Below are 22406 nucleotides of genomic sequence, written 5' to 3' on the forward strand. Positions count from 1 at the left end.
AACATCTGAGAAAAAGAGCCCCTTGGCATTCAGATTTATGAGTCCCTTTTTGTCTTGCATTTCTTAGTCGTTTTATGTTTTCTGGCAGTCAATGCAAAATGGTGTTCCTTCTAAGAAGTACGTTATAGAGTTCTACATAATGCATGGATCCACCAAAAATTAATCAACTACTAACCGGTTGCGGTATATTGTTGAGGGAGAACAGCCATGGTTTGTGAGGGAACTCCAAAAGCCATTGCAGCATATAATCTGCATGTCTCAATACCAGCATAAAAGCCAACTTTTACATCTAAAGTTTTCTGGAACATAACTCACTTCTCTAATGAAACATTATCCAATAATCTCCACACTAATGAAAGCTAATTCTAAAAAACACACAAGAGCAGATCAGATCGGATGTCATAAACACTCAAATAACACAACATTATAACATTCCGCTGATCAACATAACCGGATTTAGCCTATCTAGTCACATACGAAGAAGCCTCTTGCCCCGAATGTCTAGCTACTTTAGAGGAACTGCTATGGTTAGTCTTGGGCAGCCTGTCATGATAAAATGGAATTTTATATTCACGAGCTGTAGGTGCAGTCACGCACAAGAGAGAATATCTATAATGATCACATTATATATGGACACCTTTTACATATCGAGACAGGAATACCTCTACAAAATCACATGGTAGGGTCTTCATTTTATACTACTACGCTGCAATCACCCTGCTTTGCAGTGTCTTCATGATTTTCAGGAGATGACGGTGGAACAACATCTAATGCTTCTTTATCAGTCTGTGGATCACTCTCACTTGAAAACTGTGAATAATCTACCTCATTCGTTGGAACAGAAAGCTCTGATTCAATAAACTTTTTAGTTGCATCACCTAATTCATTAGCTGCAAGAGAGTGCTGCGATTCAACGTCCTTAGTTTCGTCACCAACCTCATTACTTGCAACGGACAGCTGTGTTTCAGTAACCTCCTTAGTTACGTCATCAAGCTGTGAGTCACCAATCTCTTTAGTTGCATTACAAAGTTGAGAGCCGTTCATCAGCTTCGTTCCTTCAGAAAGCTGCAAGTCCTCAACCTCCTTAGGTGCTTCAGGATGCTGCTTATCATCAACCTTAACAGCTGAATGGCTTAGCTCTGCATTTTCTTCCTTACCAGCTGCATGGCTTAGTTCTGCGTTTTCTTCGAGACCAGCTGCATGGCTTAGCTCTCCGTTTTCTTCCTTACTAGCTGCATGATTTAGTTCTACATTTTCTTCCTCACCTGAAGCATGGCTTGGCTCCGAATGTTCAACCTCAGTATCTGCATTGCAAAGCTGTGCATTATCACCCTCATCTGTTGCATGAATTAGCTGCAAATCATTGACTTCACTATCTATGGGACATATCTGCAACTGATCCACCTCTCTATCAGCATGGGTTAATTGTAGTTGATCAACCTCCATGGCAGCACCACCAAACTGTGATTGATCTTCATCACTAGCTTCATTATTCTGCACTAGATCATCCTTCCGGAGACGTTTTCCACTACCCTTCCTCCTTACCCTCTCTTTTCCTCTTACCCTTTTCCCAAGTTCAGTTTCTGGGCTTGCTGAAACTATGACTGGGCCTCCAATTTGGTCCCTCAGACATTCATGTGCAATATACCTGATCCTTGAAATTGAATCAATTTGTTGGGGATCCAACCCTTTTGTCGAGAACGTATCTGCTATGTGCGCAATATCCCTCAAACCAGCATTCTGCAAAAGTTTTTGAAAAAATAATTTAAACATATAAGATTTATTTACAATTGCTCACAAACATAAAGAAACTGATACAGCAGAGACTTACTGTTCTTTGAAACTCAGATGAAAGAGAAATAGGCCTTCCTACAAATTTACGAGTGATTCCCAGATACCATTGCATGTACTCACTCTCATCTGCACCATCATCACCTTCCACAATATGGAGTCGTCGGTCCAACCATTCTTTAAGCTCCAACTCCATTTTACCTGACAAGTCAACCCCACCATCAACGCCACGACTTTTTCTCTCCCATCGCTGCACATCTTCTGGAATTGATTGAAGCATGCCATATTGCCTTAGGCAGCGATTTGGAAGATGTCTTTCTGCCTTGTCAAAGCATATCAACATTGTCCTTGACCTCCCAAGAATTAGAGTACTTTTAATATCTTCAGGAATTACCATACTGTCCATATTTTTGTACGGGAGCCACTCCACCTATATGTTAAAACCATACCAATTGCATAATATTTTCTAGGTATTCAACAAGGGTATTAGATTAGCAACATATATGAAAACTTACATCACAATTTTTCAGCGAATCCAAAGCCTTACGGTAAAAAACTACATCACGGTTTGCTGTTGGGCCACTTTGTTTTCCTTTCCACCTTAATACAAATGGAAAACGATCATGCATCGGATCATGATTGAGCTTTGGTCTCCCAACATTCAGGTGAAAGTAACTCCAACACTGCATAAGTATTACAATTTATCAAGGGCAGCATATTGCATTAAAGGCCAAAGGCACCAATGAAGGAGCGGGACATGAAAAAAGGACAGGCACATGAAAATAACCTGTAGTAGCGTCAAACAGCCGCTGATAGTACTTTGAGATCTAAGGGAGGCATTTCCAAGGGCCCTATACAAGAATGCCAGTGCAGCTGCCCCCCATGCATAATTTCCACATTGCTCAAAATTCCCAAACAATGGAAGATACATGACAGGGACTTTATTTCCAGTAGTAGTGGAAAATATTGTGCTGCCTACAAGATATAGAAGGTAAGCACGTGTATGCTGCTCAATCACTTCAATTGGTGCATCTTCAGGACATTGAGAAAAGAACTCTTTCAACCAACTTAGCTTCACCATTCCACCACTAGTGTAACCAGACTCTGGAGCTCTCCCAAGATACTTTTCACAAACCGAGCTGCACGTGGTATGCGTTATGCCTATTACAGGTTCTCCATCAATTGCCAAACCAAGCAAGAGCGCAACATCTTTAAGGGTTACGGTCATTTCTCCAACATTCAAGTGAAATGTATTGGTTTCTCTCCTCCATCTCTCAACTAGTGCAGAGATAAGAGGGTTGTCTAGACTAATTGCTGGAATCAATTTCAAGTAGCCAAATCCAGCCTTCTCTACCAACTCAATCTGTTTTGCTGTAAGTGTCCATTGATCAAGCTTTGAAGTGTGCTCATGACATCTAAGTGCACCACGCTCCTGTTGATGAATTAATGAAGCATTATTACATACAGTAAGTACACTACTGAAAATATTTCTCTGATGAAAAAACACAAGTAAAAAGATAAAATTAATCAAGCCTTTTGTAATGGTAAGCTGTACCTGCCCTTCCCAAACTGCTGATGAAACATGTTTCTCCTGATCATAGAGTATGGAACTATCAACTGGTCCAGGATTGGTCGCATAGGGGTCCATCACTACTACTTCCATCAGTACCACCCACAAAAACTGAAGCAAAAATGAAAACATTAGACCCATGAATTAACTTTAAGCTCATGTCAACATATATAATCTGATTGATGCAATTATAAGAATCAACATCAAAATGAATTATAATACATCTAACCGGGGAGAATTTTTATCTAAAAGAGGAAGTCATTCAATGTTTTGAACTTGGCTCAAACTTCTCTCAAGCTCAAGTTTACAATATGTGGCTAAGCTAGAACTCAGATCCACTTGACTTTATTTTCCCCCCTAACCTGAAGGGAAGATGGTAGAGAGATTCGAAACATTGACCTCCACTTTATGAGGCATGGTTAGTAGCCAACTGTGCTATCCCTTGAGGTTAATCGAAATAACTTTCATGTAGAATCAAGTGTAATATGAGCTTGCATTAAAGTAAAGTATTGCTTTTAGAGAAAACCAATAGGATAATATATTTAGGACCTAGATTGAAAATCAAGTCCTGCTCTTTCCAATACATCCAACAGCAGAGAATATAGGAAACAGAAAGGGAAAGTACATTTACCCCCCCCCCGGCGCACAAAAAAAAAAAAGTTCCTAATTTTTTTGCACAAAAGGGGGATATTGCAATCCCAATAGTAGTTTGGGCAGGACATTGCACAAAGTTTGGGGGGATATTGCAAATAAGAGTAAGGCTCTGATTTATTTATTTATTTATATATAAGTAATTCAATTTCATTAAAAGCGCAGAAAAATGCAACTCTAGTACATAAGAAGTATATAAGAAAAACTCCCTACTATATGGGAAAAGAGGAACAAAAATTCAAGAACTTAGAAAAACTGGAAATGGGCAAAAAATTGAACACTGCTATCCATGTGTAGAGTGATTGGAGCAACAAATTTCTCAACTCTAACATCAAAACCTCTCGATCTTCAAAGCTCCTTGCATTCTACTCTCCGATTATGAGCTTGAAATATTGAAAGACAAGCAAATTTATTATGTATCCTAAATTCTTATCAAGAAAAATTATCTCGTAACATCACAATTTTTCTTCCTAAATTAGCTCCTTTCGATTCCATAAAAAATGATTCCCTGAAAAATTTCTAAAAATAATAATAAAAAAATCCTTCTGGTGCTCTATTTATCTTGGAAACCTTCTTAAGACAAATGGATGCAGGGGAAAAACTTTTCCTATGAAAACTTATAGAACTTTTCAGCAATTGAAAAAAGTCTCACTATACAACTTGTCTCCAAATTCTTACACCAATATTTCCAGAAATAAAGACTAAAATCATTACCGGGAAAGCTACAAAAGTAATGACTCTATCAGAAAGTATTTACACGAATGTACTCAAGAAAGGAAGTCGCTTTGAACTAGTTTCCTTTCTCTTCCTTTATACTTTTCAAGAACGAGAGGGTAATATTTTATAAATTTCCAAATGGAAAATTATTCTGCTAAATATGTTACATGCATGCTGTTTGGTCCTTTCTTAAACTTCACGAACATTATAAGCAATCTTAATCCCCTTCCCCTGCACTCTCCAAAAACCCAACACAGGGGAGGGATCCATTTATTTCAGTTGATACATTTTGAGGCTTGAAAAAGATAAAAAAAAATAAAAACTTCATGTATTTTTATTTAGCCTAAGAAGGGTCATTACTGAGTATGAATGGCACCCTATCTTGGATAGCGCATTGTATCTCTTCGGTGCGTTTCTCAGTGTTGGTGAATGGTACCCCATCTGGGTTTTTCAGCAACTCTCGAGGTCTTAGACAAAGGCGATCATCCGTCGCCTCTCTTGTTTGTCATCGTGATGGAGGCCTTTAGTAAGTTGCTCTCTGCTACTGTTCATAGGGGCTTCCTTTCAGGTTTCTCTATGGGTTCTGGCAACAATGGAGTGATTAACCTTTCTCATCTGTTGTTCGCAGACGATACTTTAGTCTTTTGGGGGGCTAATCCTAATCATCTTCATTATCTACGTCTGTTATTCTTGTCCTTTGAAACTGTTTCAGGTTTGAAGATTCATTTGGCTAAATCAGTTTTGGTTCCTATGGGTCATGTGGATAATATCGATGAATTGGCTGGTATCTTGGGCTGTGGAGTTTCCTCTCTTCCTTTAAAGTATCTTGGTCTTCCGTTGGGGGCCCCTTTTAAGGCTAAGTCCAATTGGGATGAGGCTGTTGGTAAGATTGAGAGGCAGTTGGCTAGCTGGAAGCGGTTGTATTTGTCGAAGGGCAGCTGTATAAGAGCACTCTCTCCAATCTTCCTACGTACTTTCTTTCTCTTTTCCCTATTCCATCTAGTGTTGCTAGTCGTAAAGAGAAGCTGCATCAAGATTTCTTGTGAGGAGGCATAGGTGAAGAATTCAAATATTTTTTTTTTATAAGTAAGAAAATTTCATTAAAAAAGCGTAAAGTGCCCCTAAGTACACAAGAAGTATACACAGGAGCAACTCAGCTAGCCCACATGAAAAACCCATAAGAAACTACATACCCACAACACCCAAAACCCACATGAAACCTAAGATACAATAGAAACCCTCCAACAAACACCCAAGATACAAAGTAACCCCCATAATAAAATAAAACCCAATAGAACCCTCCATCCAACACCCAAGATACAAAGTAATCCCCCATAATACAATAAAACCCAAGATTCAAAAGAAAGCCCCCATCAAACACCCAAGATACAAAAGAACCCCCCATGATACAATAAAACCCAAGATACAAAGTAACCCCCCCTCATACAATAAACCCCCCAAACCCAAGAAAACCCCCAAACAATACCCCCAAAATCCACACTCAACAATACCCCAAATACAAGAATTCATGGGTTTGTTGGTCCAAGGTTTGTTCCCCTATTTCAGAAGAAGGTTTGGGCATCCGAAATTTGAGGATCTTCAATAAGGCTCTCTTAGGAAAGTGATTGTGGCGTTATGCCCATGAGAGAGAGGCTTGGTGGAAATCTGTTGTGGATGCAAAGTATAGTTCTTCTTGGGCTGGTTGATGTTCCTTAGACCCCCCTGGGTCTCACGGAGTGGGGCTTTGGAAGAACATTAGGAAGGGGTGGAGTTTGTTACGTAGCCATACTAGACCTATTTTGAGAATTGGATCTAGGATTCGATTTTGGGATGATGTGTGGTGTGGTGAGATGCCCGTTAAGGAAGCTTTCCTAGTTTTTTATGACATAGCTCATAACAAGGATGCACATGTTGCAGACCACTTGGTTGTGGTGAACGGGTCCTATCAGTGGGATGTTAGCTTCTTTCAAGCAGCCCATGACTGGGAGGTGGACGTCTTGGCTCCATTCTTCTCTTATTGTATTCCTCCAGAGTGGATCGTGAAGGGGAAGACCAGCTTTGGTGATCTCCTTCTCACAAAGGGAAATTTGATGTTAGATCTTTCTATAAAGCTCTTGCTTGCAAAGAGGCTATTCATTTTCCCTGGAAAAGTATTTGGCGGACCAAGGTTCCCTTTAAAGTGGCTTTCTTCGCTTGGGCGGTAGTGTTAGAGAAGATCCTTACCTTAGACAATCTCAGAAAAAAAATGTGTCATTATAATTGATAGATGTTGCATGTGCAAAATGAATAGAGTCTGTGGATCACCTTCTTTTCCACTGCGAGGTCACACGCACTCTATGGAATGCCATCTTTAGTCGCTTCAGTCTGTCTTGGGTTATGCCTTTTCGGGTGGTAGATTTATTCGCTTGCTGGTGGACAGGTGGTAGCTCCCGAAGTGTAGTCGTGTGGAAGATGGTTCCTTGTTGTCTTTTGTAGTGCTTGTGGAAGGAATGCAATGACAGACAAATCGAGGACAAAGAAAGAACCATAGAGGATCTCATTTCCTTTTCTTTCATTCTTTGTACTCTTGGACGGCTGCGTTCCTCGCACCTTTAGTGATTAGCCTTAATGATTTCCTTGTTTTGTTTTCTTCTTCTTTTCAGATGCCTTTCTTGTATACTCCTTGTGTACTTGATTGCGCTTTGTGTTATTAATGATATTACTCTTACTTATCAAAAAAAAAGTATGAGTCCAACTTAAGTTGTGTCCTACAATACCTTAGTTACAATCCTATACTTCAACATTTTTGTTTAGGGTACGTTTAGTACGCAAAATAGTTATTCTATTAGAAAAAAAAAAAAAAAAAAAGAATAGCTTTTATTAAGAATAGAAGAAGATATTTGAGAGGAATAACTATACCTCAAAGGAATAGTGATTACCTCATGAGACATGAGAATGACTATTCCAAAATGGTTATTCTATTAGGAAAAAAAAAAAAGAAAAAGAAAAGAAAAGAAAAAGAATAGCCTTTACTAAGAATAGAAGAAGATATTTGAGAGGAATAACTATACCTCAATTTAAGGAATAGTCATTCCTTCATGAAACATGAGAATGACTATTCCATTCTACATTCTTTTATTTCCAACGAAGGTTATTCATTTTTTCTAATAGAATAATCATTCCGCGTACCAAACTTAACCTTAGTGCCTGCTCTCAAGACATTAATTGGTTTCATTACAAAATATCAATTTATAGCCATGAATGTTTTATCTCTTTGCTTCTGGCATAATGGTTCCTATCTTTTTATCCTTTATTTATTTCAATCTAAAGAAAGTCTTTCAAGCTTTACTCATGATTTAAGTGTTTTTTACTGAGAAACTAGAGAACTCATTTTGTATCTAAGCATCTTAAATTTGTTTCAAGAGATCACTACTTTTGTATACATTCTTATGTAAAGAGATAGAACTTGTTTTACACCTTAAATCTTCTTTCTTAAGAAAAATTTCTGTTGGGTAATTATACTTTGAGTTATTGGATTGGGCCTCGAGGATGGACCAGTACCATGAATGGGGCAATGCGGAATTAGTGGCGGACCCAACCTTGAGAATTTGGAGGGGCCAAATTAAAAAAAAAATAAAAAAAGTTATAATCCAAAACTAAAAAAATCTAAAAAACCATTTCTTCTAGTCTTCCACACCTTAACCTAATATATGATCATATATAGTATCTTCACAACCAGCAAAAATTTGATTGAGTGGAATCATCACAACTCTAAACCATGATACGCTTTTGAACAAAGAGATTTAAGATTACCTCATAGACAAAACCAGCACTACTGCCTACTGAGCTTAGTGGAGAAGCAGTGTCCAAAAACGATGAAAAACCTCTTCTCTCTTCAACACCTACAAACATCAAAACCAACTTAAAAACAAAAAAAAATAAAAAAATAAAAAAATAAACCTTCTCATAGAACACTCAAAAAAAAAAAACCTTCCCTGTAATGCACTAAATGTTAGTTTAATTTCCACAATTTCACTCCCAGCCGGAGACTTAAGTAGCACCCTACACCCACACTAGAAGTTTTTATGTTTCGTCTTTGTGAGTACGTGACTATGTCTCTTTTTCTTTTAGAAGTTCTTTTCTTTTTTTTCTTTTTCACGAGGTCTATATGTCATTTCTTATTTTCTTATTTCCTATCTTCTTGAGCCGTTGGGGTGCTGTCCACCAGTCGTCTTGTCGACTGTCACGCTAAGCTAGAGCCTAGAAGTATGGTGTATGGCTATGGGGATGGACCGGATTGTTGTATGGACCACTGGAGGAAAAAAAAAAGTTGAACGTGACTCTGACTTGGGACTTTAATTGTTGCTTTGACATCTAAGACTCATCTTGACTCTTGGGTGGAAAGTAGAGAGTAGACTAAAGTCTAAATAGTACTTTGATGGGGCCAACTACGAGAGTGCAAGTTTGCAAGACAAAAATAAGTAGTAATTTTCTTTTGTTTTAGAAGCCAGCAGGGGCCACGCCTAAAAGAGATCCGCCCCTGGCGGAATGGGCCCATCGATCAAAAGAGTTCGATGTGACCAAAGACTCCTTTAAGAGGAACAAATAGTGCCGAGGATCTAAGCGAGTAATGCTTGGACACTCAGATGACTAATCAAGGTATTCAGACATATTTGAAGGGGAAGATCTCCTCATTTATGAAGATCTATAACCATTTATTATACATGAGATCAGCCAATCCAATCATGACTGGGTACAGAGGGAACAACAGCGCATTGCGCCGCTACTTAGGCTGGCTCATCATGCTAATGGTCAGAATACCATAAACGATCATTAATCATGTCAAATCCAATTTCTACTTGGTCCGCCGGCAGTGCGAAATTCACACGTGCGAGTTCACAAAAAGAATGTGGTATAAATAGAAGTCATAAATGGGTAACACCTAACCTGGCCAGTGACATTAATTATTATTCTCCTTTCTCTTCACAAAAAAAGCGACTAACTTAATCATCGGAGGAAGCGTCACCGGCGAACCCTTTTTTCTGTTTTGCATATTCCAAGTCCATCGGCCCAACAATCGTCTTCAGGCTCTCACCGTTAGAAGGACTACCCTACGATCAACACGTCACCGTTCAGAAACTGTGTAAACAATTTCCATGACCAAAATATGGTGATAATAATATAACCAAACTGAACCTTAGGAAAATCTTAGTCTGCAAAATTTTTCCATCAAAACAAACAAAGCCTTATCACACTGACTATCACAATATCTTAACATAACACTTCACTAAGTAAAAAAAAAAGTACCGCTCTTTCTCCCGTCGAATTTCCATTTCTCTCACAAACACAGTTCTCCCAGAGAATAAATTTTCCACCAAAACAGAGCCTTTCGAATAAGTTACAGAACTCAAAACCCTTAAAAATTATTAAGAAAGAAATCAAGCAAACTCAAGGTCCAATTGCCACACAACGCCTAACTTTTTTCACAAAAGTTCAGACTAAAATGCCTTAATTGAAAAGAAAAAACAACTAAAATGGGCAAACTCTCGGTGTGGTTGAGCCACATACTGAATAATCCTGATTATAATCTGAGCACCAAAAGGAAAATCGATGTTTAGATTCCAGGAAAATAGGGGAAAAGAATGAAAAAAAAAAAAAAAAAAGTTTTTACGTTTCAAACTCAGGAGTGGTATAACGCCAGGTATGGCCGTGGAAAATGGAAGATTGAGGTTGAGGACGTTATTGAATTTCATTCCTTTTCTTATAGTTCCCCACATTTTCTCGGAAACCAAACAGGCCTAAGCAGATAAGATATAAAATTGAGAAACAAAAAGGAAGCACAGGAGGAGAGGGGGCAATTTAGAAAGTTAAGAAAGGAACCTGGAAAAGCGAATGAGCAAAACGACGCCGGAGAGCAGCGAGTTCGACGAGCACTGAACGAGACGAGGAAAACCTTGAAACGACGATTGAGGCGTCGTAGCGTAAGGATAGCGTTACGATTGGGATTAAAAAAAAAAAAAAAATGAAATCTTTTGTGTAACCCGACCCGGTTAAATGCAACCTGGGCCTTCAAGGTTCAAGGTTTAAGGAATGGTCAGATTGGGGGAAAAAAAAACTGCTTTTTTGTTGTAATAAAAGAATTTGAGACCAAATTTCGTCCACTTGTAATTAAAAGAGAGGGTTATGAGATGATTTGATAAGAGAGCTATTTTCGTTGTGAATCCTATAAACTGGTAACCTCCTTTCTTTTTTCTTTTTTCATTTTTTTCTTTTTCTTTTTTTCGGCGTAATTCCGATAGGACACCCACCCATAGGCATCTAATGGAACTTCCACCCCCCACCCCCCAAAAAAAAAATTACAATTAAAAATTAAAAACTAAATATTATTGAAAGAAAGTATTAGAATTGAAAACCCAAACTTTCAACAAACCTGCTTGTTTCACATACTTCGGACGTCAGCTTCTCCTCGAAATCCCACCTTGCAAAAGCAATTAGTTTTTGTTCCTTTTTTTTTTTCATCAACAATTTTTAGGATGAATGCTATACTACAATTTTTACTACAAGTTCTTAGAGTACTCTTCGTAGCCTCATCAAATTTTGCTATTCAAAATAGTCAAATAAACCATTTTTCTTTATTTTAGTCATCCACTCTTTTAAAACATCTTAACAGCTTCATTGTTTTAGCTATTTACTATCACTACTCTATTTAAATAATTATTTTTAAAACGGAGGATGTGTGACGCATGAGAGAAACTTAAAAAAAAAAAAAAAAAGGAAAAAATTTTAATAGATCACTCACCAAATTTTTTTTTTCACCAATTTGATGAGACTGCTAGAGAGTTATTTTGGACAATTTCACCAAATTGGTTCACCGAAATAACTAAAATTATGAGACTACTAAGAATGCTCTTATAATGTGACACTTGCGACGTTAGTTACTAAATATAATCTGTCATGTGACAATCTATATGACATTTACTATATATACAAATAAACTGATGTAGAACTTACCATGTACGTCAAACGTGACAGTCATTTTCAAAAAATATGAACGGATGCAAATTTGCAGGGAAATTTTTAAAAAATAAAAAATAAAAAGAAGCTATAAATTGGCTATTATTATTCTTAACGACATAGAGTAAGGCAGCATATGAATTGGCCCATTTTCAAAATAGGTTTGAGAGAATATTTGTGAGTTGCCGAGAATGTAATTATATTGATGCTCATCTTTGATTTGATAAAATTTGCAAGAATGTTTTGGTCCCACGAATCTTGTATGAATTATTTATTTCTTCCATAATATATACCTGAACAAAAAGAGTAGACAAGAAACCAAACACCACGTAGCAAATTAAGTTCATTCATAACAAGTTCAAACATGGAAAATGTAGCAAAGAGCAAACAAGAAGAATAGCCACTCGTGCGCGCAGCGAGCATGGGAAACTCTGTCAGAGAAGCGCACACAAAATCATTATCACTACTTATCAGTCGGCAATGTAATGAGATTGCAAATTTATTTGGCAAGACTTTTGCACCACTCAAAAAATAGCATTACATGGAGAACAGCTTTCCATCTAGACTGCCTCTCTCACTTTCAGGGTTGACCTTGGCCTGCGTAACCACGAAACACATTCTTGCCCAACAATACAAAAAAGTTCCTCCGAAAAATAAATATTCATCACAACATATAATTGCTTTTTTGTCAGCATGCACCGGCTCTTTGCTCTTTGCTCTTCGCTCTTCTCTGGCCCGCCACCACCCGAAGCCTCTTGCACTTTTGAGTATTAAAGGATATTGAACAAAAGAATATACCATTGGCCATTCCACTCGGCTACATAAACTATGAAAACATTCGCAGGAAGTTGTTTGCATATGCCATTGGCTTGACGTCAGGGTGTGGCTGCATATTTATTAAAACTGGTGAGAAAAAATAATTCAAAACTTACGTAAATACGAGAAAGAAAATGGGAGATCCATTTGAAACAGGAGTTACAGACCACTGCTGAGAATGTAACAATGTTAGGCTTCAAATCAGGTGCTTCGAAACGAATAAAGGCACCCTTGTTACCCATCTGCAACACACAAATTACAGTCCAACATTATACTCCACTTGGGCACTATGCTCGGGATATTTTGAAATTACTACGTCGGGATCACAAATACAGGACCAACACAACAAATAGCAGATTCTTCAATTTCCAAAACATGCTACTCGTTGAGTTATATTACACACAAAAGTGATATACACAGAATAAAAAAAGGATCGGCCATGGCTACTAAATTACCTGATCACAGTAATTTGGGGCAGAAAATACGGTTATAAGTTTACCATCATGCTCAATTTCATAACCCTCATCCTTTACTTCATGAGATCTCACAACCAAATCTGTCAATTGAATAAAGCATATGAAGTCACTGACTTGGTAACAAGAAAAGATCAGTCACCGGAGAACAAGAAACAATTCAAACTTAGAGAAATATACCTAGGTTATTTTCCTGCAGAAACCTCTTTGTCACATCTGCACCAAACGAAAGACCAACGCCACGCTTGCTAGGACCTCTTCCTAGGTAAGGTTGTGGATCACTCCATAACAATTCACACATCAAACCTGATGAAATTCAGCAGAGTAAATATAAGCCTAGCGATAAAAATTAATAAAGCTATATAGAGACAGCTTATAGTAACATAAGTGAGATGCTTTTTTAACTTCATCTTGTTATGAACACAATGGTCAAGGTCATTCAGAGTGAAGATAAACATATGGGTGGGGGGATGGGGGCAACAAACGCCACTCACCTTCCTCAGGTGGCTCACAAAACCGGTCAATTGCTCTTATCTCAGAGAGTTTCACCCCATCAACACTAAAGAGACCTCCATGAACTACAAAAACCTTCTCATTTATTACATGGGCCAAAGGCAAACAGCAGAACACTTCTGCAAATAGTTCAACAAATTTTTCGCTCAACTTGGATCGGACCTCGCCCTCAAAACCGTATATCTTGTTCATGCCCTTGCTCTCGTGATTTCCTCTAGCAAGATATATGGCTGCAAGTAATATGAACAGGTCAAAAAGATATAATATCACGAGTTAACATATTTAACATTGAATTAAATGAAGACATTAAGAAGCAGTACATTCCAGAAACAGATGTGGAAAAAAATAAGTCACAAAAAATGTCAAAAAGTAACAAGCAGTTACACATTTGGAGTATGAATTAAACGTCGCTATGAATATTACTGCCATAACTCTACAAAAATTGCTGGTGGCAGAAAAATTGTTTTTTTTGTTTTTTTTTTTTTTTTTTTGGATAAGTAAAGCAAATTCATTAAAAGCGCAAGGGGTGCAACCCAAGTACACATGACGGATAGCAGAAAAATTGTGAACCAGAAGTGCTGAAGTTAAATGACAAAAGGGCCCATAAACAGATGAAGAGTTAATGAATGTTCACCTGAGGGAGACATGCACTTAAATGCAAACAAAGTGAGTATGACCTCCACAGAAAATGATCCTCTGTCCACAAAGTCACCATTGAAAAGATATGGATTCTCGTCTGAGGGAAGCCCATTAAGCTCAAAAATATTTAGGAGATCATAGAACTGCAGGCATTATAAAATATATAAATAATGAATTAGCCACAGAATCAAAAGGCAAAAAAAAAAAAAAATTGCCTTGAAGCAATATGAGGCAGTTTCACGAAATGACCTTACCAACATCATACATGTCAATATAAAGTTTCAAACACAGTGAAGGTTAGAAAGATGCCTGCATCTCGTATAATGAAAAGCAACAGTGAGGTCTAAATCAAGAAGCAAGAGAAAACACAGATGATAATTTGCAGGTGGGCCAATAGTGTTACCGGTCTATTTTGACCAGCTAATATTGATTAATGAAAGCATAAAGGGACCGCTCTAGTTTTCTTTCCGGGTGGCACCTAAATAGATGCTTCAAGTGCTTATGTAAAAACAAGCACTATTTTGTTAACTGAATTCCAGAAATGATATATTTTTTTTTGTTCGAGTGCTCCCAAGACTTCAATGGAATTCCAACAATTTCTCCCACTTTAAATGAATTGTATACAATCCGCATTCAGAAATGCTAAAAGTGATATGGCATCAAAGACAACTGCTTGGGGTTTTAAAAGATTGAGTATCCACATTGTTGCAGTAGAGTAATCGTGGAGGAGGTCCTGTATTTGCTTTTTTTGTTTGTTATGCCCTGAAGCATATATAGCAATCAGTTTCTATCCCTCTTATGCTTTTATCATCTACAACTGCGTGCCATACAAATAATTGTTGGATTACCTAGCAGACAACAGGTTAATGTTCAATGCAGTCTCATTCTCTGTCACTTAATCCTGATCAGCTATCATTTGGCCTTTCTTCTCAAGAATGGCATATTCAACATTAACTCAAAACCAAGCACCCATTCAAGTATTGTAAGGATATGAAGTTAATGTAACTACCTGACCATGTACATCACCGCAAACGGTGAAATGATTGCCTTCAGGAACATTTATATCAACAAGAGAAGGCAAAGCTCGCAACATGTCTCTTGTTTGCAAGACAATCTGACAGGCGTATCTACAATGTCAATACCAAAATGCAGAATGAAGAGATTAGAGGAACAATTTTTGAACCACATTCATAAAACTGACTATCACATTTGCTACACATACCGTTTATGTAAGCACTTCTGATTCTTGAAATCATCCATCATTTTTTTCACAAAATCCAGAGTAACTACATCTTCCTCTATTCTTGCACCAGAATATTGTGGCTCCACATCTATTTTTGAAATGGAAAAGAAATTTCATTAGGCCTGGGAGATAAAAGCAACTATATTGAAAATTATAAACAATCAGTCTTTACAACCAAATCATAGACAATCCAAAGCAATTCACAATTAAGCACAAGTTAAAAAACTATAGTCAAGTCCAACTCAAAGCTTTATCTTTATCAAACTGCTCGGGTCAGCTACACATATCCTTACAAGGAAAGTCCATGTAAGACTCTACTAAATGACTGTTTAGATAAAACTAAATGACATACCTCATAAGTAGCCTAATGCAAATGAGCAACAAAGCAAATCTCCACTAATACACTACTCTAGGGTAACATGCCAGCAGAAAAGGCTAAACTTTCCATTTGGTGCATAATTTTTTATTTTTTTAATAATTAATTGAGATATCATTTGGTGCATAATGTCACACGGTTCTAAAATAAAGGCATTAAATATTTTTTTTTCTTCCAGGGAAGTCTTTTGTTTCACCCCTTGAATTATTATGAAACCGCATGATGGTTGCTAACATTTCAAGGCAAAACCCCAAATGAAGTGAATGACTTTACCGATTGCACTTTTTTAAGGGTAAAAAATTTCTGACTTTTGGAAATTATTAGATTGATGGCCATTCTTCGAGTACTTTATTGACTATGAGCTCAAACCTAGGTCATGTATTTGACCCTCATGAAAGACACCACCACTGCAGCCACCCCACCAACGTGCCCCAAAGACCACCAGCACCACCACCATTATTGCTACCACTGTGGCCACTGTTGTTCCCACTATCATCATCACTGCTGCCACAACTGCTACTGCCACTGCTGCTACAGCCACTTCAGTGGGCACTGATGATGAACTAGGGCCCGTTCCTATAATAATATATAAAAATAGTAATAATTAATACTTTCTTTTTTGGATAAGTAATCGAAATATCATCAAAAACGAAAGCGCAACCCAAGTACACATGAAGTATACAAGAGAAACACCTAACTAAGAGAAAAAGGAATAGGAAAATCATGAAAACTAATCTCCAAAAAGCTACAAATGCAGCTGTCCAAATATAAAGAGAACAAAAGAAAAGGGACTTACACTCATCCAACGTCATCTCACGGTCCTCGAAAATTCGAACTTTCCTTTCCCTCCACAGGCACCAAAGAAGGCAATAAGGCACCATCTTCCACACAACTGCACTCCGAGTACTAACACCCGTCCACCGGCAAGCGAACAACTCAACTACCCGAATAGGCATAACGTTCCACTAAGGGGGGAACCACTAGAAAGCTCCAAATGAATTGCTACTAAAGCATCCTTCACGCAAGCGATATTAAATAAATCCAGAAAAACTTCCTTAGGGCCATCCCCCAACACCACACATCATGCAAAAATCTAATCTTGAAGCCATCTCTCAGCTCAACTTTGGTCCCCCCCCCCAAAAGACCCAGAGGGTTCAATAGAACACCATCCCCCCACGAAATGCCGTATTTAGCATCCACAACAACTCTCCACCATGCCCCTCCCTAATGCACATAGTGCCATAACCATTTTCCCTAAAAGAGCACAATTAAACTTCCCTAGGATTTGAACCCCCACCCCTCTCCCAGAAAGCTAATTAGGTGAAATTTGAACTCTTCACCTATCCCACCTCATAAAAAATCTCGATGAAGTTTCTCTATGAGGTTTGATATGAAGTACATACGTAAATTTGAAAGGGTGCTCTTAATAAGTGTAACCCAGCCACCCTTAGACAATACATCATTTTTCAATTAGCCAACTGACGTTCTATCTTTTCAACAACACCGTCCCAAATAGACTTGGACTTATAGAAGGCCCCCAACGAAATACCAAGATACTTCAAAGGCCAAGAAGAAACCATGCACCCCAAAATTACAGCCAACCCATCCACATTATCAACATTACCACATGAACCAACTCTTAACTTTTTTTTTTATAGGTAATTAAAGTTTTATTGAGAAAAGAAGCGTAAAGCGCCCCTAAGTACACAGGTGGTATACAAAGGAGAAGCAAAGCTAACCAGAAAACCCAACCAACAACCAAAACAACAGGAAAAGTAAACCCAAGGACCCGAGAAACAAACCACAAAAACCCCCAAGGCATACAACCCTACATCACATGGGTCTTACCTTTCCTACTCCTAGAAGAAGTTTTAAAATCGCCATAATTAACGGAGCTTTGCAGATTCAGCAGCTCCTTTTTGCCCTTAGTCTTCTGACGCTTAATCATTTCATCCGTAATAGCCCTGATCCTCTTGCCATGCTCCTCAGACACCGTCCATGCAAACTCCTGGGACAACATCTCCCAAATCCCAGCAGCCTTCTTCCTGACATCTATCTCCCACTCCGACGTCAACTTCTCATCCACCCCAGATTCTGACCCCAAAGAAATCTCCGACTGAATCTCCGGCTGAATCTCCGTCGGACCCGAGCCCACATCTCTGTCTGGATCAACGTGCTGACAGCTAGGCCCACCCCCGAAAGAAGACAAACCCAAAGAAATCTCCAACGGCTGAACCAAGTCTAACTTAACCGGGTTAACCTTCAAACTTGAAACAGCTTCAAAACATAAGAATAAAGCCCACAGATAACGAAGGTCTAAGGATTGGCCCCACAAAAAGCGAAAGTGTCGTCCGCAAACTAGTGATATATTAACCACACCAGAGTGCCTAAACCTCATAGAAAAGCTTGAGATAAAACTCCCATCAACAGTTGTAGAAAGCTGTACTTAAGGCCTCTATGACAATAACAAACAGAAAAAGAGGCAAAGGATCTCCTATCTCAAACCACGGGAGCTACTGAAGAAACTAGACAAATTGCCATTCACCAAAAGATACAATACACTATCCAAGAGCGTCATTTCTCCCCAAAACCACCTTTTCAACAAATACAGTAAGAACGCCAGGTTGGCATGATTATAAGCCTTCCCAATATCCAACTTACAAACCACTCCTGGTTCACCGGATCTGATCCTACTATCCAAACATTCATTGGCTATGAGCACAGAATCAAGTGTTTGCCTACCTTCAACAAAGGCATTCTGGGGGCTTCGAAATAATCATCTCCACTACCCTTCTCAACTTGTTAACAAGGACTTTGGCAATGATCTTATAAACTACACTTACAAGACTAATAAGCGGAAGTCCTTAAGATCAATAGCCACAGATTTATTTGGAATGAGGGCAATGAACATGGCATTAAGGCTTTTTTTCAAACTTACTACTAGCATAAAAGTCATGGAACACCCCCATATGTCTGCCTTGAGCACATCCCAGCAAAACATGAAAGAAAGCCATAGCAAAACCATCAGGACTTGGAGCCCTATCACTATTCATACCTTTCACCACCTCTAAGACCTCTCTCTCCTCAAATGGATGCTCTAACCAAGAGGCCTCCTCATCAATAGAGTCATAAGCAAGGCCATCTAGCTTAGGCTGTCAACTGAACTATTTTGAGCATAGTCCCATACAACAGGCTAGGCAAAAGAAAATGAGCCGTTTATAGACAACGATTCGATAGAGTTGTTCCTCATATTCAAGTTGGCCACCCGATGAAAAACTTCGTACATTTATCACCCTCTTTCAGCCAATGAACGCTTGACTTTTGTCTTCGACTAATCTCCAATAAAGTAGCTTTTTCAAGCTCGTTGATAACCAAGCTTTTCCTCAACTTCTCTTCAGCAACTAGATCTCACTTTTCCTCCAACCCATAAAAAATTCCCAACTCTTCCAAAAGAGCTTTTTTAAGGAACTCCACATTACCAAACACTTGCTCATTCCAAATTTTTAAATTAGCTTTCAAGGCCTTAAGTTTACTAGCCAAAATGAAGCTGGGAAAGCCTTGAAAGCGAAAGGAGACCACCACTGCCTCACCTTATCCACAAAACATTCATCCTTTAACCACATATTTTCGAACTTAAAAGGCCTTTTGCCCCCCTGAATGCCACCACAATCAAGGAGAATGGGGAAATGATATGAGCACAATCTATGCAGCCCTTTTTGGAACAGATCGAGATACTTAGCATCCAACTCCGGAGAGGCAATAAATCTATCAAGTCTTGACCAAGAGGAATCCCGATTATTAGACCACATAAAAGGCCCCCTACAAGGAGAAGCTCCATAAGGCCCTACTAAAAAATAAAATTAGAAAACTTCATCATAGCAAGACAAGAATGAACTTCACCCGATTTTTCACTAGGAAAACGAGTGACGTTGAAATCATCGCAATGCACCACAGCATATTCCACCAACTAATCAGGCTAGCCAACTCCTCCCATAAAGACCTTTTAACGCTATCAGAGAATTAGGCCCATAAACCCCTGTGAAAGCCCAAAAAAAGCCATATTTTACACTTCTAAAAGCATTTCTAAAAGAACAGGCAATAGAAAACTTCCCCACACACTCTTCCATCTTCTCCACAACCCTCCTATCTCACATAAGCAAGATACCACCATAGGCCCCTCTAGAAGCTAAGTAACACCAATCTAGATGACGACACCCCCACAAAAACTTTGCACAAAATTGCTAGAAAGGAGCTCTATAGGCTTGGCAATTTTTGATACGATCTGCAAACCCGGCACGAACACGACACGAAAAAATCGGGTTTGAGTTTGTTATTAATGGGTTCGGGTCATAAGCGGGTCAACCCGATTATAATCGTGTTTGACCCGCCAACAAAATGGAAAATTCGAGAAAGCAGAAACGCTGGGCTGAAAGCTTGAACCCTGGGATTCCAAATTTCCAATAAAAAAACTCCGCATGAATGCCTGGCCTAGAGCTAGGATTCCACCTAAACCCCGAGGACCCCTCGGCAGAGTTAGGGCTCGTGAACTCCGCCGCCAGAAGCCCCTCCTCGCCGTAGACGTCATAGATCTGACACTTTTGAGGGTCGCTGAGCACGTTGTAGGCCGAGATCTACTTAGACTTGGCCTCCACCTTCGCCGCCAGAAGCCCCTCCTTGCCGTAGATGTCGTAGATCTGACGCTTTTGAGGGTCGCTGAGCACGTCGTAGGCCGAAATCTGCTTAAACTTGGCCTCCGCCTCCCTCTTGTAGGATGCGATGGGCTGCTCGTGCTCAAGGTGGAGGGTTTTGGAAACTGGGGTTTGTTCATAGAGAGGCAGTGAGTGAGGATTGTGATTTGTGTGCGGTTTAGCTACAATTTGGAAATGCAATGGAAACGGGATTGTGTTGTTCAGAGAGAGACAGAAAAAGCTCTTCCACAACCTTTGGATTGCTTCTCTCGCCAGATTGTGTTGTTTGCTTCTCTCGACTGGACGATCCTTCATCCTTCTTCTTCTTCTTCTTCGGGCGATTGTCACACCGGGTTACCCGGGTCATATTCGGGTAACACGGTTGGCAAGTGGGTCGTGTTCGGGTTCCATAACTCAACCCGATTAATAATCGGGTCGGGTTAATGTTGGACCCAAATATGTAATCGGGTCAGTTAGGTCAACACGAACCTAACCCGCTAACCCGAATTGCCAAGCCTAGAGCTCTAGCTTAGTTTTCCGCAAACAAATAATATTCGTCTTCCACTACCTAAGGAGATTTCTTACTCTCAAACGGCCGTCACCCTCATTCCACCCTCTCACATACCAAAATAGCAACTTGGGCTTCATATAAAACCACTTGCAACCTTCCCCTTCCCCCTACAACGACTAGCACTACCATTGTTTGCATCATAATTAATGGAACAAGATAACCTTCTTGGTTCTAATACGCTTTTTTCCCAAATTCAAAAAAGAACTCGACGCCTTCTCAAATTTGCTCGTTCCAATGGCCGCAAACAAGGCCAGGAGCTCCTCTTCAAATCCCTCGCACGAAAGTCCCCCAAAATGGCAAATCTCCGTCACTTTTTGCAAAACCCAGGCTGAAGGCAAAAGGCTCTGCTTTTAAGGAAAACTTCACTTACCACATTTGATATTTTATCACTTTTGCAATCATACCCATAAACTTTAAAATGTGTCAATTTAGTGTATCTATTTTTCAATTTCACCCCTCCGTTAGAATTTACTGTTAAATCCTACGGGCGGAGGGTCAAAATTCCTAGAATACAGGGAAAATAAATAAATAAAATAAAATAAAATTGCAAGGATTTAGGCATTAGTTAGTTAGGATTTAACGAAATTTGAAAAAATACTCATGCTTGATTCTTTGAAAAAAAATTATATTTTTTTTAAAAAAAGAAAAAAAAACAAACGGGGGTATTTTGAAATTTCAATAGAATTTAATGGAGAATCCTAACGGATGAGTGACATTGAAAAAAATTGAAAAATAGATATATTAAATTGGCATTTTTTAAAGTTTAAGAGTATGATTGCAAAAGTGATAAAGATCTGGGATGGTAAGTGAAGTTTTCTCCTGCTTTAATCTTACTAGTACCTGCTGGACAGAAGTTCAACAGAGTGAGCTCCTCCGAGAACATTTGCACCTCCAAACAAGGTTGGGTTACAAGGGCAGCAATGCCTTTATCCTTCTTATCCCCAGCATGAACCCCCTGCACCACCTTTTATTGCACAGCCCCCCACCCCCCCCCCCCCCCCCCCACCCCCTCCCCCAACCCAATAGCAAAAGCCCACTATGGGTCGGCTGGAAGAGAGCAGGGCTTGGAGGAGAGCACCTCCTCAAAAGGATAGTCCACAAAAAAATTGGAGAGCACCTCCCTCGATACTGAAGCACCTTACCAATCCCAAAGAGGCTCACCAAGCCCAAGAGAGAAGGGTACCCAATCAACCACCTCATCGGCAAAAACTAAAAGGAGAGGAGGGAAGACAACATTCTCCAACCAAAAAACTGGGGGAACCAATGTGGACTAAAGCATCCTGGCCGCCAGCGAGCCCACTAGTAAAGTCTGTAACACTACACCTAGCTTCGCTACAATCGTCGACAAGTCCACCAGAATGCAAC

At 39.1% G+C, this 22406-nt stretch overlaps 2 protein-coding genes across 12 annotated transcripts in view; both read right to left on the bottom strand.

Annotated features, from left to right (window-relative positions):
* Positions 1 to 211: 211 nt before the first annotated feature.
* On the bottom strand, positions 212 to 10784 carry LOC133861361 (protein MAIN-LIKE 2-like). 10 transcript variants are annotated; one of them, XM_062297142.1, is made up of 8 exons: positions 9656 to 10546; positions 8522 to 8610; positions 3347 to 3472; positions 2579 to 3223; positions 2307 to 2474; positions 1832 to 2221; positions 663 to 1740; positions 212 to 543 (listed from the first exon to the last, which is right to left on the bottom strand). In XM_062297142.1, exons 3-7 carry the CDS (start codon positions 3452 to 3454, stop codon positions 694 to 696), a joined length of 2358 nt encoding a protein of 785 aa, XP_062153126.1. In that variant the 5' UTR covers positions 3455 to 3472; positions 8522 to 8610; positions 9656 to 10546; the 3' UTR covers positions 212 to 543; positions 663 to 693. The 10 variants fall into 10 exon arrangements, with proteins under 10 accessions (XP_062153126.1, XP_062153121.1, XP_062153120.1 ...); XM_062297137.1 differs by lacking the exon at positions 212 to 543 and adding an exon at positions 10589 to 10783 and having other exon boundaries at positions 550 to 1740; positions 9656 to 9814; XM_062297136.1 differs by lacking the exon at positions 212 to 543 and adding an exon at positions 10589 to 10783 and having other exon boundaries at positions 550 to 1740; positions 9656 to 9819.
* A 1268-nt stretch (positions 10785 to 12052) lies between these two features.
* The window catches only part of LOC133861365 (serine/threonine-protein phosphatase 5), a 30778-nt gene continuing 20424 nt past the window's right edge, over positions 12053 to 22406 (bottom strand). The window contains exons 6-14 of one of the 2 annotated variants that reach the window (XM_062297148.1): positions 16152 to 16358; positions 15386 to 15494; positions 15173 to 15290; positions 14159 to 14306; positions 13506 to 13754; positions 13192 to 13317; positions 12994 to 13094; positions 12706 to 12780; positions 12053 to 12608 (exon numbers count right to left, since the gene is read on the bottom strand). In XM_062297148.1, the coding sequence (XP_062153132.1) occupies positions 12549 to 12608; positions 12706 to 12780; positions 12994 to 13094; positions 13192 to 13317; positions 13506 to 13754; positions 14159 to 14306; positions 15173 to 15290; positions 15386 to 15494; positions 16152 to 16358 (1193 nt within the window). In that variant the 3' untranslated portion in view covers positions 12053 to 12548. The remainder of the gene's footprint in view (positions 12609 to 12705; positions 12781 to 12993; positions 13095 to 13191; positions 13318 to 13505; positions 13755 to 14158; positions 14307 to 15172; positions 15291 to 15385; positions 15495 to 16151; positions 16359 to 22406) is intronic. The other variant, XM_062297149.1, reaches the window with a different exon arrangement.

Source organism: Alnus glutinosa, chromosome 2 (genome assembly GCF_958979055.1).
Source record: "Alnus glutinosa chromosome 2, dhAlnGlut1.1, whole genome shotgun sequence".
Taxonomy (NCBI): Eukaryota; Viridiplantae; Streptophyta; class Magnoliopsida; order Fagales; family Betulaceae; genus Alnus; species Alnus glutinosa.